Source organism: Anser brachyrhynchus (assembly GCF_964034855.1).
Source record: "Anser brachyrhynchus genome assembly, chromosome: 11".
NCBI classification, from domain to species: domain Eukaryota; kingdom Metazoa; phylum Chordata; class Aves; order Anseriformes; family Anatidae; genus Anser; species Anser brachyrhynchus.
The window spans coordinates 6,163,865-6,181,380 of record NC_137706.1 but is presented as its reverse complement, the minus strand read 5'-3'; the positions used below and the strand labels follow the sequence as shown (position 1 = coordinate 6,181,380).

The 17,516-nt window shown below is 38.4% G+C and overlaps 2 protein-coding genes across 2 annotated transcripts in view; one reads left to right on the top strand and one right to left on the bottom strand.

The window, feature by feature from the left end:
- Positions 1-1,307: 1,307 nt before the first annotated feature.
- The window catches only part of KLF13 (KLF transcription factor 13), a gene marked incomplete at its 5' end in the record, with an annotated part of 34,645 nt that continues 18,436 nt past the window's right edge, over positions 1,308-17,516 (bottom strand). The window contains one exon of the mRNA XM_080608168.1: positions 1,308-6,937. Within this exon, the coding sequence (XP_080464294.1) occupies positions 6,645-6,937 (293 nt within the window). The 3' untranslated portion in view covers positions 1,308-6,644. The remainder of the gene's footprint in view (positions 6,938-17,516) is intronic.
- Positions 5,405-17,516, top strand: part of TRPM1 (transient receptor potential cation channel subfamily M member 1) — a 161,777-nt gene continuing 149,665 nt past the window's right edge. Inside the window, exons 1-5 of the mRNA XM_080607996.1 lie at positions 5,405-5,515; positions 8,140-9,209; positions 12,954-13,061; positions 14,103-14,269; positions 17,360-17,483. The gene's annotated coding sequence lies outside the window, so the exon portion shown is untranslated. The remainder of the gene's footprint in view (positions 5,516-8,139; positions 9,210-12,953; positions 13,062-14,102; positions 14,270-17,359; positions 17,484-17,516) is intronic.

Below are 17,516 nucleotides of genomic sequence, written 5' to 3'. Positions count from 1 at the left end.
ATGCAAACTCAAGGGGAGGACTGCCAGGAGCAGGGTGAGGTTAATTATTTCAGTTGATCTGAAACTGAAGAAATTCAACAGTCAGACTGATGGACAATGAAGTACGCACACTTTGGTATTAGTTTACCAGAATTTTTGCCTAAGGACTCTCATAACCTGAAATTTCCCATTTATACCAAAGACATTGAGAATAAGCAGATAGAAGTCACATCATGCCAATGTATGTAGAGAAGAATGAAACAAGCCTGTGGTTTTCTGCTGGACACAGGCATTTTATCTTCTGTTCCAGCGAGGTTCACTAATAGAGTCAAAGCTATACACTGCCTGCCCAAAGAGTATGGTGTTCCCAGATAAAGATCCCATAAATACTGCATTAACGTATTCAAGCATTTATGTGATTTAGCTAGTTCCTTTGTGTAAATTATAGAACAACAGTTGCTTGTAGATACATTGAGATGTACAAGCTAACTGGCGCGTGGTCAGAGATAATGAATAGCAGTGACAGTTCAACACAGCAATAAACACATGGGGAAGGCTGCTGTTAAAGATAACGCCTCTCCAAGTTACTTGCTCTGAACAGTTTTCATCACCCCCACACAAGAAAATGTATTGATTTTAAAGTAATTTCCACAGTTGTCCCTGGCTTGGTGAGGATATTTTAGCTTTCATCTTTCACTAGTAGTCTACTCTTTCAAATTATTTTCGCAATCAGATATAATGTTCCATAGACAATTAATCACTATAGCACACAAAATTGTTTTCCTGTGGATGTGGTGTTAATTCCAAAGGAGGACAAAGACGCATACCTGCGATAGCCTCACATCTTTGAGGAAGTCACTCAATCACTTGTGCTTCGATTTCATCATCTCTAAAATGAGGTAAGAAAACATCTCAGGGCACTGTGAGATTAAATTACAACTGGTTTGATAGGACATTGCCATTTGTGGAGATGGTATCAGAAATTTGCAAAGAACTAGGCTTTGAAAGAAAGGATGGTTGCCTCTGAGCTTCAATTTGTGTATATTAATCCTGTAACTATCTCGTAAAGAAAAACAAAGTATATGTCAGCCTTGAGAAAGGAATTTCACTATGCAGCTCTAAAATATGTATTGAAGGAGAATACAAAACAAACATCACACAAACTTTCTCAATGGTTTTTAAAAAAATCCCATTTTAAAAAGTAGCGCTGATTGAAATTTAAACAAAGACATCAAACAACATATCAAACCTCAAACTAACAGCAGAAATACTACCTAGTTGATGCTTTTTAACTGATATAGAAAATGAAATTATAGATAAGGCAACACTTCATATTATAAGTTTTATTTTGGAAAATGTAAACGTCACTAACCATGCATACATGTTAAGACGATGCTTTACAGCTGTTAATTTTCTTCCTTTTTCCTTTTTTTCCTTTTTACTGTTGTTTTATAGGCATTATCACAATATATAATCTATGCAGTACAAAATACATAAAAAGTTACAGCAGAGCAAGAATAGATGAGCATATAACTGTACAACTATAATACTTCAATGTAGTGATTTATAGAGTTGAAAAGTGACCATGGAAGCATTCGTGTGCTGTTGATAAAACTGTCCAAGAGAAGATGACACCAGTAACATTACAGTTCACCAAAGCTGAAAGTATGTACGTAAACGTGCACATTTGCACAAATATTGTCACTCACAGAGGCATACACATGTGAATAAGCACATGTGCGCGCGCGCACACACACACACACGTCCCCCAGAATGCATATATACACAAGTAACTACAGCTGTAACCAGAGATGAAACTAAACCACAAATCTCAAAAAACAGATTCAAACTTTCTAAAGGCAATGGTGTTTGGATCCAGGATTGTGGTTCAGACCCATCTCTAGCTATAATGAAACGGATACCTAGTTTTGCTCTGTAGACATCCCTTTGTTATTCTGTGTGTAGTATATGCACACTGCTGTATATTTATGTATACACACACACATACTATACAATATACACATATACACATATTTTTATATATATGTGCATATGCTTATATAAATCCATATATGTATAAAACCTATACCAGTGCATGGGTTTTTGCATTCTGTATTCTGGTTTATGGGGTAAACAAGAATAACAGTTATTTTCTACTGCCTAAGGCTACAGCTTTATCCCCCAAAACGTTAAAAATACAGATGCTCATCATACCATTCACTGACATAGACTGTGTGTTAGCACCCAATGGACAAAAAGATGGTGTGAAGGAGTAAAAGAGCACCTGAAAGTCAGTTTGTAGGCATCACCTGGTGGAATTAGTAAATCAAATGGCAAGGGATAGGCAAGCTTTAATATGTAGAGTTCATTTTCCTTAATCTTTCCTCAGAAATCATGTTCCTCAAAACAATAATGCATTTCACACTAAAATTCCTAGAACTCATGGCAAAGAACTGCAGATAACCAGTTTGAATGTGAATAGCTAGAAACAGGTAAGCTCCTCAGACAGTCTTTTCCTGTCTGGATGCAAGAAACAAGAAAAGCACTGAACTTCTGGACAGAAGGTAATGAGGTTTTAAAGACGTACAGAGGGCTCACAGAGCTCAAAGTTATTGCAAATATCAATGCAGTACAGAGGGTAGGATACGCACAGGAATTAGGTGTTACCATCAAACAGGCTTCTGATGTTTTGTTATAAATATATACCTTTGCATTTATGTAATTTAATGTAAACAAATACCATGCATATATTACAAAAGCAAGGAACAAGTAATCTGCAGATACAAACAATTCTCACAATAAAATCTAGCTGCCTAGATTTCAGGACTGCTTTCTAAGAAGGAGGAATTCATGTGGCCATTAATGCACTTCAGGCCTTTGTGCAGGATGAGGTTAATGGAAGGGGTGAATGAGTTTATATCAGTAAAAAATTGATTAGCACTCTGGAGGACACTAATACCTTTCATTTCTGCCTGTGTTCACGTACTACAATTAACAACTTGACCCAATGCAAAGATCTGAGTTGACAGTTTGGAGAGAGTTTGAGCATCTATAGTTTCAATTGAATGATAGTAGCAAGGCGATGACTGTAATTTGCACCCTTTTTCTATAGCAAGGTAGTTCAGCTCGACTCTGAGAGGAAGCTAGAATCATGGCTTGAAAAAAGCAAACTTTCAGAGCTTTCTTAATATTAATAAACCTGCTACTGTGCTCTGAAATCAAAAGGAAAAAAAAAATAAAGCAAGTTTGTAGTTTGTGGGGACCCACCTCAACAGATTACATGGGGAAATTAGGAGGCCTGTGAAAAGATTTGCACCTTGCCAGAGCAATTATTTCCTGCAGATGTCATGTCTGCTGCTACACCAGAAGATTGGATTAGGTCACACAGCTGGGCGAAACAACAAAAGGGTAAAAATCTAATGTTAGTTTGGGTAAGTAACCAGATTTCAAAATATAATCTGAGCTGTTCAGACTTCTCATAACTGCAAAACTTAGGAGAAGCAATCATGTGAATAGTCTTATGACCTTACTGCTGTTTCTGCTTCCCAGAAGATGCTAGAAACCCCCAAACTCTAGTTTACCGTATCAGAATGCTGAGAGAAGTTTTTTTCACATTCAGTCATGAAAACTACTAGTGGTTTGGACTTCATCTTTGCATCATAGAGCTATCATTTATTTAACATTTAATGGAGATATCTGAAGCTTTAGCTAGGATTCTAAAACTTGATAATTTGACTGTCAGCCTAACAGACTCTGAGGTGCCTACAGCTGAGATGTCAAAAAAAAAAAAAAAAAAAAAGGCAAATTTCAGAGAATTTCCTGAAAGCATAGCTATGTTGGCTTATATATAGTCTCCCAGCCTTCTTATTAGATGAACTGGCTGAACTGGAAATTCAGCTTTGACCCAATCGTTTTTGCCCCACAAACCCTTGGAGAATCATTAGTAATCTCTATGAGGAAAATGCATAAAATGCTTTAGTTTACTGCTTGAGTTAAAGATTAACTAGTTCTTGTCTCGGAATAGCTTATTGCATAATCTTTATGTCCCCATAATCCTAGTACTAATAAAAAATGGTGGGAATATTCTTTCTCTAGGCTTTAAAAAAAAAAAAATGTAATATATCTACTGTTTCGTGGTGAATATTATGCTGTAAATGGATGGACTGGAGTGGTTCTTCCCTTGCTACAGATTAAATGATGGTCTTGCTGGAGAAGGTGATTTTACAACAAACTGAGGACAAAACACAAAACCTATGATTGCTGCTGATATTAGTGTCCCCTCCACCCCCTTATCCCTCTGTTAAGGTGTAATGATAATGATAAATGTGCTTATAACTTGAAGTATGTGCACAAGGTACAGCTGACCTGTAAAATTCCTTTAGCTGGGTATCTTAATTGCCTCTTTCCTAACTACAGCACAAGAACACTTTTATCAGTCACAAAAATGATTGGAATGTGAATTCCTCTTACCTGAATAGCATAAAGTTGTCACCATTTTTTATCTCAGTAGATGAGATTTTAAAAAAGAAAATAAACCTATGGAAGTAAACATATCTGGCTTTCCCCTACTATACAGTGGTTAGGCAACTTGCCACACAAATTCAGCAATGCTCGTCTTCTTGCAGCAAAAAACAAAACTGCAATGTTACTTCATTTTTTGTAAATGTGGCAGTAGAATTGTGCCTAGCACGATTTCCACTTCAGAAGGGGAAAATGTGATTTTCTAGAGGTGGAATCTGAAGCAAATGAACATGAGAAAATACTGAAATATCTGCACTTCAACCGTCTGCAAGTATTGATGCATACAACTATATAATTAGGAATAATGTAAATATTATGGAAGTACCCATGAAACAACTCAGGAATCTATATTAGCCTCTCACAGTTAATATACAGTACAAAAAAACTTGCAAAATTGTATCAATGCAAAGCAGCAATTATGATACGAGTTCATTTGGAATGCGGATGCATTAATTTGATATCAAATGGCACGTTTGGCATATAGAGTTCTCTTTCACCATGCTACACTTAACTGAATTTAGACTTTACAGTAAAAACAAGAACCCCCCCCAAATTCCAGAATCAAAAGGACCTGAATCTATACTATGCACCATCAGAGCCAGCCATAACAAGGAAAGCATATGTGCTGCTAGTGAAGTCTCTAGTACATCACAATGCTCTGGTCTTTTGCTGTTTTTTACCATATAAAACATAAAGATCTACTTTCTAGTGCTTTATCTTATGCCCAATATTTGAAAATTATTGAAAAACAGCCAAGATTCCCTTTCTGTTTTTAGGCAGTTATTCAGAAATGAGAGATCCTTTCTTTATGCTGGTATGTGTCCTTTTGAGAAACTTGAAGGACTGCTGAGCTAAAATGCCATTTTTTTGTAACACTTAAAAATGCATATTTGTTTTTCTAGTCAGAAGATACCTTGTGATTTTCGCTTCCTTTTATCAGACCATGTCTGTGATGCAACAGGATACAGAGACTATCTTAAGCAATTTGTCTTGCTAACATACAGCTGTACAGTAGGTAAGTACCTCAATAAAAATTTTGATGGGCATTGGTTCAGTTGTGCTATTTCCATAGTTCATTAAAAAAAAAAAAGGAAAGGATAAAGAAAATTGTTCAAGTCAATGTGGTTTGGTTTGAGTATTCTGTTGGTCCCATACTGAGCAGGCAGCGCAGAGAGCTTAATGACTTGGAGAGAGAGAGAGGACAGAATGCCTCTGAGATTCCATGCCACTTTGCAATACAATGTTACCCAGTGTAAATGTGTTTCCTCATGATTTAGGTTATTTACTTAAGGCATCGTGTTTAGAATTTTTTCTCAGAATTTTATCTGGTATAAAACAAAAAGTAGTAGTTTATCAACTTCACAAAGGTTTTTGGAATAGTTGGTTTTGGAGCATCTTCAGCATGAAGCAAAAAGGTGACTTGCTACCAAAAGCAGAGGGCAGTTTGAAGAAAAAAAACTCCTGTTTGGGTGCTCCCACATGTAGATGTATAACCAGGAAAACAAACAGTTGGAGAGTCTGGTACTATATTCCAGTACTGGTTTGGTTTTTATATTGTTTGTTTTTTATTTTTTCCCCAGTGTGTGAAAGAACCTAACAAAAAGCTTTTGAGTGCAAATATATTTACATAATAAGGCTGCGGTTAGGGTGTGTCTTCATTGTAGTTATTGTGTAACATAAATATCCATCCCTGAGAAAGGAGAAGGGGGACACAAACTAACACAGTTGATTTCTAAGTGTATGTACGCTCACGTTGTGCAATCTGGTCTTACAAAACTACTTTGACACCTGAGGTGAATTTTTTTTTCTTTTTTAGATTTTCTCATTTTCTTATAAAGAATAATCATGAGGATATGTTATGGTTGTAAAATGTATGGGATATTGAGACAGCAGGAGTCACTAAGTAGAACATGTAAATCCATCTGTCCATGAGGTTAGAATGGCCAGTCGTGTGGTTGGGTAAAGAAAATCTGACTGAAAATTGCAGTGGGAGGCAGCTATTTACTGATTAAAAAAAAAAAGAGGTGAGGGGGCAGGGACAAATTGAGGAGGGGAAGTGACAGAGTTTTTAAAACATGTGCAACACAAACAAAACTCCACATTAAGTATTAGAAGCAAAGTGCTGACATCCAGTGCAGGTAGGTCTATGGGGAACTGGCAGGGCTAATTGTAGGACTCGAGGCATCTGAGCGGCTGTAGTCACTGACAGACCCTGTTCTTGAATTGCTTCCACTTCGCCTCTTGAGCATGCTTGGGTGGAAATTGGCATGGCGACGGGCATGCTTTGTCAGATGGTCACTGCGCATGAAGCGTTTCTCACAGAGAGGGCAACTGAACTTCTTTTCTCCAGTGTGCGTGCGGTAATGGCGGGCCAGCTCGTCAGAGCGAGCAAACTTCTTGTTGCATTCTTGCCAGCTGCATTCAAAAGGCCGCTCACCTGCAGGGATTGAACATGGCATAATTAGAAGAGACAGACAGCAATGTTATCCATGTTTTTCATATGCAGAAGTTAGAACAAAAAGGTTGGGTGTGAGGCAGATGCTACTTAGCACTAAATGGATGGAGGTGGTGGCATTCTCCACCACAGAGGGAGGCCACTGTGGGGTTCCAACATTTTAAAAAGTGCTGGAGATCAAATGATTGATACCTTGTTTAATAACTGGATCTTCAGAGACTCTGATCCTTTCAGGGACGTCACATTCCGTATCTCTGGTAGTCTGCTGGATTTTACTTCTGGACTTTGACTGTACCTGTACTGAGCTCTCTAGGATATTCACTTCCGAGCTGTCCCTATGCCTGTCTGACTCACTGTAAAAATTCAGAAGGTGTGATGAAGCCTTTCTCTACAGCTACTTAAAAACAATTACAGTGAAAATACAGGACAGCAATTTTGAGGCACTGAATGTGAGGCTCTCACCTTGTATCCTCCTGTGTTTTCTGTATTTGCTGCAAGGTACAATAGTTTTTCTCGTTCACTGCCTTAGGTCTCATTTAGGTGGGAGGCAGGTAGCACATTATTTCTACTAGGTAAATGTGCTACTTTGAAGGGAGCAACCTGCTGTCAATAGCTATCCTAAAAACCATGACCCGTGATGCTTAGAGTAGGAACAGTGACCCAGTGAGCTCAAATAAATATCAGTCGGGTGACCTGATGCACTTCTCAGCAGACCTCAGGCCCTGGAAACATCTCTCACAGGACCAAGTGCCCATGCACAGCAGTGCTGGAGGTCTGCAGCTGGGCACTGTAGTAGCTGTGCAGCCTGAGAAGAAGAAAAAGGCAGCTAAGATGAACAGGACTGCTTGCAGTTTGCTTCCCTTGAACTAAAGTTTAAAAACCTAGGTCCCCACAAACATTATGGAGAATAAAAACTCCACCAACTGGTTTAATGGACATAGTTTTGTTGCTTAAAAAAACATGTAAATCCATTCAGTGTCCTCCTGAGCCTTCTCCTGCAAACTGTCAAGGACTCCTCTCTTGTTCTGCTGATGGAAATGTGGAACATGGGAAGCAAATATATTTTGGCTGTTTGTCATGTATCTAGTCATCCGCTGGATATGCACCTGCCTATGGTGGGACGTGTTAGTCTGTAGTGCCACCAGATACATCAGTCTTCTCCCCGTGTTTTGGTCATAAAACAGATACACTTCTATGACAGCGGGAGGACTTTGGGATCCTTGGCAAGAAGGGCAATGAGGCATAGTCTGACTGCTGGATCTGGCCTGCAGGTTTGAAGTTTCTCATCCCTGAGCAATGGCATCTTTTTTGGTAAGGCAATGGTCTTTGGACGTTTTTGTTGCCTAAGTTAATTTTCTCTGTGTTTTCATTGCAAACGAAATCAGCAAACATCCTTCACTAGAAGGACTGCCCTACGCGATGTCTGCTTTCGGACAAGGAAGGCAAGGATTAAGATGCAATGTTTTGCTTCTGCTGTTCACAATACCATGAAGCACAAAAAAGTCCCTTTGTGCTGATCAGCTGGCATGTTATCGGTGTTCTTAAAAACGTCTGTCATTTGGTAGCCAGAAATAGGCCTAACAGTTCAGTTCCTAGTGAGGGAAGAGGTTCTGGAGCAGGATTATGTAATAACTGTGTTATCCAGCACTAACAGGGAGTTGATAAAGATATTGCACAATCCATCTCCCCCTCTCCTCACTGCTCATCAGATCTGGCTGGGAACATTCAGGTTCATACTCATCTGTCTGATTTGATATTTGTGATGGTGGTGGTGATGATTTGGGTTCCGAGCCAAAGACAAGGAGGCACTGTGCCTTTCTTACACTAGTTTTCTACTCTTTTCTGTTCTCCTCCCTCCTAGGAAATATTTTTCCCCCTCAGCTCTCTCTAGTCTGTATCTTCTTGGAGTTGCCTTTATATTTCTTGGCCAAGCAACTTTCCCTTCACTACACTGTCTGACAGCTGGCATCACAAAAGTGGTGGCAGTGAGTTCTCTAGAGTGCTTCCCACCTTCGGTGAGGTTTAGCAACAGCTCCTCAAAGAAAAGCTGTGTTGTCAGGAAATGCTGAATATCTTGCGTGAAGATGTGAGAGTCATTATTGTTCATAAAAAATGAGCACACGGTCTGGAACGAACTTGCTGCGGGGTATTAATTAAGAGAAGACCTAGCTACTGCTCCAAAACCACGTGTGGAAATTCACAGTCTGTCATCAGTCTCTTCTCTCTAACAGAAGGGATGTGGTTTTCTGCGCAGGTAAGTTATATAAATGTCCTTTTACTAGCAGTAAAGCAATCAACAGAATGAGAGATTGTAAGAATCGATTGCCTAATCTCATTAGGGAACACGCAGCCAGAGTACAACTTTCTTGCATAAGCACTAACTCATGGACATGTTGTACTCAGAACTTTGCCATTCTAGAATGACTACAGAATTTGATCCTATAAATTACTGTCAAAATGTTAAAATAAATAAATGGATTTTAAATACTGCTGTAAACATGTCAAGTGTGACAATGTGTATATTGAGATTCTTAATGCTATGTCCTGGCCACAGAATATTTTTATGCTTTTTGAGTATTAGTAGCAGTTCTCAAAGAGGTAAGTCTTCAAGAGATAAACTGTTATGCTTGAAAATAAAGGGAGCAAAAAGAAACTCAGGCTTCTCTACTCTTCAGAGACTGACAAGAGATGCCTTTCAAAGATAATGAATATTCTAATAAATATTCTTATTTTTCACAATTTTAAATAGCTTTGGATTTCCATGTTCTAAATCCCCATGAACTGCACCCTTTCCAGATCCTCTGCCAGAGCACATGACATCATGTATGTTGTGTTTAGTTATACAACCTAATGGAAAAACATCACACTTGAGAATCAAAATCCACTGATCTTAACTGAAAATTACACAAGCAAGAACATTTTTGGCTTCTTCCCGAACTCCACCCAGTTCAAAAGAAAAAATGTGCACAGAACTGCATTAAGAAACTCGAAGTGCTCACTGAGTAAGACTAAGTGAGATCTGCAGGTGCACCGAGTCCTGAATTCGTTTCAGTGGCACAGCCCTAGGTGCTCCTGCTGATCGCGTCGTCTGCCAGAGCCGAGTGCCAGAGGAACTGCAGAGTTACCCAGACTGTAGAAGCAGCATTTAAAAATGCCTCTCTTCTCTCTTGCTGGAAAGAATTCAGAAACCAGCAGGGCCAATCTGTTCTTACAATGTTATATAAAGGTCCTCTATATTATTCTGTATTTGTTAACTGTTATTTATATTGAGACAACTATATGTAGTTATGGGAAAGATGGTGGAACTACAGAGATGGTGGAACCAGATCTGATGTGTTCTGAGCTTGATTCGCACTGTACTTTTAGGGCACTGTTGACTTTACTCTGATCCACATACTGTTTTGAGGCCTCCCTTCCTGTACAGTGACACTCCTATACAGTCCCTGGAGTAATGTGCTTTCTGTTTCACTAGCTCATCTGCGTGATATCCAGCATTTGAACGACAACTAAAAATGATACTACGTACTGTGTAGGTCTAAGCATGCTTAAAAAATAACCTACAAATCACTGAAATACCAAAACAGGTTGTGAGACTTGGGATACAAACCAGTTTCAGAATTACAGTGTGAAGATTAGGAAATAATATCGGAACAATTGGAAATGTATCTGCTGCCCTACAGAATAAAATATTATTAAGTCTAACCACTTACTGGTGGCTATCTTTTCAATTTATTTTATGTAGTAGCTCTGCACATTACGTTAGCATCTTCAAGCATATGCCAAGGCCATGAAGTAACAAAGAAATTCTTTGTATCCTGGGACTTCTACGAGTGACTGCAAAACCAGAAACAGTAAGCCAGAAACAAATTGCTCTGTGATCTTTCTATGTTCTGCTGCTTCACGGAACAGAATTGTATGTTGTCGTGAACACAGACTAGAAAACTGCACATGCCACTGTGTGCTATTCTTACATTTCTACATTTTTATATACACAATTAAGGGTATATTTGGAAACACTGACCAGGCTGGGTGGGGAGGATGAAGAGCAGACAGTTAAATAGATGTGCAACTGAAGCACTCTTCCTCCAAGAAAGGAAATGCTATCCTGGGAAAAAAAAACATTCAGCCAAGCAGTCTGTGTTCCTTAAGAATGGCTGTTATTAAAAAAAAAATAAAAAGTCATCCTTCAATAGCACTGACGTATTTATGAATATTTTCATTTATGTTATTCTCTTGCTTATAAACAAGCACTTTTGGATATCTGAAAAACAAGCCTTTAACCTTCTGAGTGCAAGAAAGAGAATAACATAGCTTTGATGTTAGACAAACGGTGGTTTCTTAATCAACTATTGAAAACGGAAACAAAAAAAATCAGAAGTCTCAGATTTCTGAATTCCTATAAACTAAAATGAAGCAGTTTTAAATTCATGATTCTGGCGGAGACTTATTTCATAACCACGCAAGCCAAATGCAATCATGTTTTTTGCATCTGCTTTTGTGTTTCTGTCCAACGGCTTTTAAACGTCTCTGCTAACTTCAACCAAATCTGACAGAAGTAGCAAATTCAGCAGTATTAAGCTCTACTAATTCCACAAAAATGAGGAGGTTCAAGTACTGTTCTCAGTGAAAACATTACTTCTTTTACAGGGTGAATTTGACTGTCATTAGATACCAGAAGCCCAATATGGAGGAGTGTTACAAATGCCCAAATTCACAAAAAGCTTTGAAGTTGACACGTTACTAGGCACTGGGACATACGGCTTGCCCCAGGCCTAGGAGACAGAGCACCAAAGAGCTAGGTTGCATGACAGAAGTGTGTATGTCCCTGCTATTTCTATCATCTGTGGTGTGATGTGGTTTTTTTTTAGGAACTGGAATTCTCAGGTTTCTAGCAGGCATGTACCCAGGCATCTAGTACAAAGTCACTTTATGGTGTGGGCATCTTTATTTTAATCTTAAAAAACGCAGTCATTAAATCAGTAGGTTACTGGCTCTTTGTATTTTGAGTGCATGTGGAACTGCTGCTACTAGGCAGGAGCAGCATCAGCTACCGTACCATCATTTAAATCCTTGATTTATTTTCTGTGTCATAACATTTTCATTGAGTTGTTTAGATATACGTGAATATTTCTTGAAAGGAGAATTTCATAGCAGCAAATTTACATTTTAAGTTAACGTCTGTTACTGCTTGCTCTTGAAGTGCTCGTGTAATTCCATCCAAGAGCACAGATTACACCATGTGACTTACCTTTATCACCATAGCTAACTAGAACAACCCAAAACAAAATGATGAGCACGCATTCAGATACTACAATGGTAATGGCTACAAGGACAGAGAAATGTTAGTAGTGCAAAATTCTTATCCTAACCTCAACCACAGTCAGATCCATCCAAGAACCAAAATAACTGATGTTCCATGCAGCTACCTGATCCTTCTTTAAAATATCACCAGTTACACTTCTAACCATAATGGAAAACATCTTTTTTTTTTTTGATTACATATTACATTCTATTCAGAATGTAACTAACTGTAACTAACTATAGAATGTAACTAAATGTAACTAACTGTATTCTATACAGTTTCATTCCATGCCTTTATTTCAAGCTTGCTCAATAATGTCAGCCAGATCTTAAATCTCAGTTCATAATAATTTTAGCTATTTTACTGTACTGTATGTTCATCAGCCACATTTGCATTCTCTTTTGTTAAGGCAGAATAACCCTAGCCTTTTTAGGCTTTTCTTTTCCAGGAAATTCCATCAAACTCTTTCTGTTTTCTAAAATATGCATTCCTTGTATTGGATCCCTCTTCAAGATGGATGCCCAAGATGGACTGCACTGTCTGAGTTTCTGAATACTTAGCACTTTTAAAATAATCACTTTTTAAAAAAATTACTTTGTTCCTGCATTTTGTTTGAATTAAGAATATGAATTTGAACTTCTCCTTAAGAAGTCATTTTCTGCCTAACATGGTAACTTCTGTTTAAATTCTGTTTAGTTCTCACTTTGTATCTGCTGAAGTGCATCACTCTATGGTCAGTACATGAAGCTCTCTGTTCCACTTCCAGCTACAGCCTAATTCCAGACCACTTCATGCACACAATCAGTAAGTAGCTGCAAGTTAAAGTCCAACATCTGGAAAATAAATCCTAAAGCAAAATGCTTTTAAAAATAAAATGACCACAAATTATATATATATGTATATATATATATTGCTACATCTTTTGCTAAGGTTTTGAATGAAAGAGTGAAAAAAAGACTAGGGCTATGTGGAAAAGTTATTTTCTAATTCACTGTCTCAGTTGGAAAAAAATAAAGACTGAGCTGCAGAAAAGCTCAGCAACCAAGAATTCCAGAGTAATTTTATTTTTGGTTAACCAAATTGTTTTATTTCTTTTGAGGATTATTTTTTGATAACACTATTTTAATTCCTTTAAGCTTTGGGGATAATTTTCAGCACAATGACAGTGTTAATCTGAAATGAATCAATGAAACATTAATATCACAGCTTTTCTTAAATAAAACAATCAGCCTAAACTATTTGCTGACTTTACCAGCAAATAATTGTCTTTCATAAAAGATTACTTGTTAGTGAAGAACTGTTCACCAAAAATATAGATTCTGTAGTACTAGCTAAAAATAAATGTGAAGTTATTAATATATTGTTTCTTGGCAGCTTTCCTTCCATGAAGATTAAATGTTTGACATTTTTATTGTCAGATATTTTATCTCCATTGCCCAACTGGAGATCTGAATATCTATATTAAAAGGGAACAATTTCATTTGTGTTTTCAACTTCCACTGGGCTCCCTGTGTTTATAAGCACAAGGGATTCTTCAAGACAGCCAGCCAGGGCAGGCTAGCAACTTAAGTGTAAGAACAATGAAATCTATCCTCACCTTCACAAAGAAGTCTTGGAGTGGATTTTAGATCTATGCTGAGAATGTGGCTGAGAATATGCCCTCTGGCACTGCAGTGTGGTCCGTGAGTCTTAGGTGATTCCCCACACTGTAAGTACATAACACTTATTTTCCAGCATCATGATAAGCTTCTTTGGTTTCTTTGTGTATTTGTGTTGGTGAGCTGTTTTGGAAAATGTTGGTTAGTGATGTTAGCGCTACAAAATAATACCTTTGCACATCTACAGCAGGACTTTCCTCCAGGATTTGTGTACTTGAAAAAAAAAATAAAATCAGCACTTGCATCATAGAATCACAGAATGGTTGAGGTTGGAAGGAACCTCTGGAGATCATCTGGTCCAATCCTCTTGCCAAGCAGAGTCACCTAGAGCGTGTTGCACAGGATCACATCCAGGTGGGTTTTGAATATCTCCAAAGAAGGAGACTCCACAACCTCTCTGGGCAACCTGTGCCAGTGCTTTGTCACCCACACAGTAAAGAAATGTTTCCTCATATTCAGCCAGAACTTCCTGTGTTTTGGTTTGTGCCCGCTGCTTTTTGTCTTGTCGCTGAGCACCACTGAAAAGAGTCCAGCCCCATCCTCTTGACACCCTCCCTTCGGATATTTGTATACGTTGATCAGATCCCCTCTCAGTCTTCTCTTCTCCAAGCTAAATAGGCCCAGCTCTCTCTCAGCCTCTCCTTGTATAAGAGATGCTGCAGTCCCCTATAATGTCTGGGGACATGAGGTCCTAAAACTTCTGATCTCCCCCTTGCCTTCTAAAGTGTGCCCTATGGAGTCTCACTATGTGGCTGCAAACAAACATTCCCCTCCCACACAGTAAATGAACTGAGAACAGAGGCAATATGTGATATAAAATATAGTTAAGTAGCCTCAGTCTCTTTCTCTCTCTCTGCTAGAGAGTACTCAAAAAATTGGGAAATCCTGTTGGGTAATTGAGAAATTCAATTCTTTCCCATATAAAGGTCATCAAAACCCCTTCTGGAATTCCATAGTTAGAAATTCACATCTACGTCTGCAGACTTGGGTACTGAGAGTCTGATGTTATAGGTTTTACTGCACCTTTGTACCAAGACACCTAATACTTGTTATCTCTAATATTAGGCTTTCTCCTCTGCAGTTTCTCAGTTCCTGGTTTCTGAAGAGTTCACACTTTCTCTCTCACACAACCCCTCCCTACCTTGTATCTTCCTTCCACTTTTGAAGTACAGAAAAAATTAGTTGCACTATGCTAGTGGCTTGTGAAGCTCTGAATTCAATTACACACAGTATGTCAAAACTGGGACTGTGTAAACATAGTTACATTTGTTCTGTTAAATTTATTAAAGAGTTTTTCTCTTGCAACACAAGAGCAAAATTGCTAAGGTGAGTTCAGCATTCAAGAAAAGTGTTATAATGATGGGGTCTAGATACGTAAACAATCCTTGAAATGCATCCTATTAGGAGTAGCAGGCGTGTTATACGCTACTTCAGCAAAAAGGCTGGATAAGATGAATAAAGCATTGAACCAAAGGTGCTTTTATAACTTTCTGAATAATTCATGTACTCTGTCATATGGTCACTGCTTAGATAAGAATGTATGCATCTGCCAACTCAATTTGTTGCATCAGTAGAACCTAGTGGGACAGAAAAGCCTGCAGAAAGACAACTCAAACTAAAAGCTGAGAAAAGGAAAGTGAGGGATGGATATATGTCTAATTTTTGACACGCTCCTATGGTTTAGAGATTCTTCAGCATTCTTCTAACCAAGGGTCACAGGCTACCTTCAACTACCAGCAAAATGAATGGAGTTCATTTAGTGAAGGGTGATGAGAGCATCCTTGTCTTTGCTGTCTTTCCCAGCTTCCCATCATAAAACTGCTAGCAGCCACAAAAAGAAGGTAAAGAAACAATATTCTTGTTGGTATCTAGAGGGCTAAAATTTAGCAAGACAGCTTTAAATAATCTCTTTACATGTATACTGCTGTGTTTCCATGAAAATATTTAATGCATCATACCTGATTCTCTCCTTTCTCTTTGTAAGTAACTGCTAACAGTAAGACACAGGTGATACCTTTGAATATTCTGATCAGCTGTCAAAGAGCAAGGTTGTAATGTCAGCATCGTTTATCTATTTAAACAATATATATTATGTGACCTATTCAGCTCATCCACATCAGCACTCTGCATGACATGGTTTCACAGGAAGGCTATGCTGTTCTGTGTCAGTCTTGCTTGCCTAAAATGCCAAGCTGTTTCTTTTAAATACAATGAGGTTATATTCTTGACTCTCCAAGCAACTAATGATTCTATAATCCATATCTTCATTTGCATTGTGCCTAAGCTTGTAGAGAACACTCTTGTTTATAAAATAGTGATTTACGTATTGCTTTTCTTTAGTCTCAGCTGTGTTGTGTCTGAGGCTATAAATAATAAGTTGCAAACCAGAGAAAAATAGATGACAGTAAAAGATGGTGTCAGAGAAATGTCACCATTCCAGTCATCTTTTTCCTCCCTAGGCTGAAATGTGGGATGGTTAAAAGGTATGCGAAAGTAACAGAAAAGCGTGAAAGAGACAAAAGGAAAGGGCTTGCAGGTGAAATTTTGTGGCCTTATAGTGAAATCAGAGTAGGTGGTTGCAAAGTATGCCCCTGGCCTCCTCTACAAGAACTATGTTTTTAGTACATGCTGATTTGCTGCTAATAATGCCACCTGGCTTCACAACACTTCCTAGAGAGATGGAAGGACGAATCCTTTCCAGCCTAGGTCAGTGACCAAAACTAGCTTCCATCACTTCCATTCCCCAATCCTGGGTAGGGCTGTACTTTGTACACTTAAAGACCAGGATGTATTTTCCTCTCCATCTTTACTCTTTCTGATGTTCTTAGCAAAGTGTTTCTGGGGGAGTTCCTGATCATATCCAGATGTAGTGAGACCAGTTCTTCTCGGATATTAGTTTGGTTATCAATAGCTTGAGTGTTAATAGTGCTATGGTTAGCCACAGCAGGTATGAAAGAGACACACATGTATGTTTTCTCCTCACAGGATATAATGATTGATGTTCCAGGTAAGGCTCCCTACTGATGGCCAGCAAAAATAATGCACAACTTAGCTGTGGCAACTGTGATACTGCTTTACTCTATACCTAGATGGTCTTGTCAAAATCTATATGCATAATACTTCTCTCAACTCTTTTCTGGCATACTTGCTGTGATCTTTCAATGTGATTGCACTGATAGCATACACGCATTAAATGCACTGCACTTTAAGTGTACTTCACTACCTCTTAGTCTATACAACTGTGACTTATCAAAACTTCAGCTACCTCTTAGAAGGGTGATAATCCAACAGCCAGAGGAAACAAACATACTAGTAATGATAATGTTACATGATTATGAGATGGTGTTTACAATGCACGCAATTTCAAAGATAAGCTATAAATGTTCTTACAGTTCTATATGGATTCAAACTTTACATTCACCATCTCACTCTCTTTCCCCAAAGTTCTGATATGCAAGCAAAATGGAGACCCCCCACCTAAGAAAAGAAGGATATCAGAGCCATTCGGATACCTATGAGGAAGGAAACTTCTTATCCTACCTAGCAGGGTGAACTTCCACATGTACAGGTAAGCATGCAGACCAGAACAGACCTCCTCTGC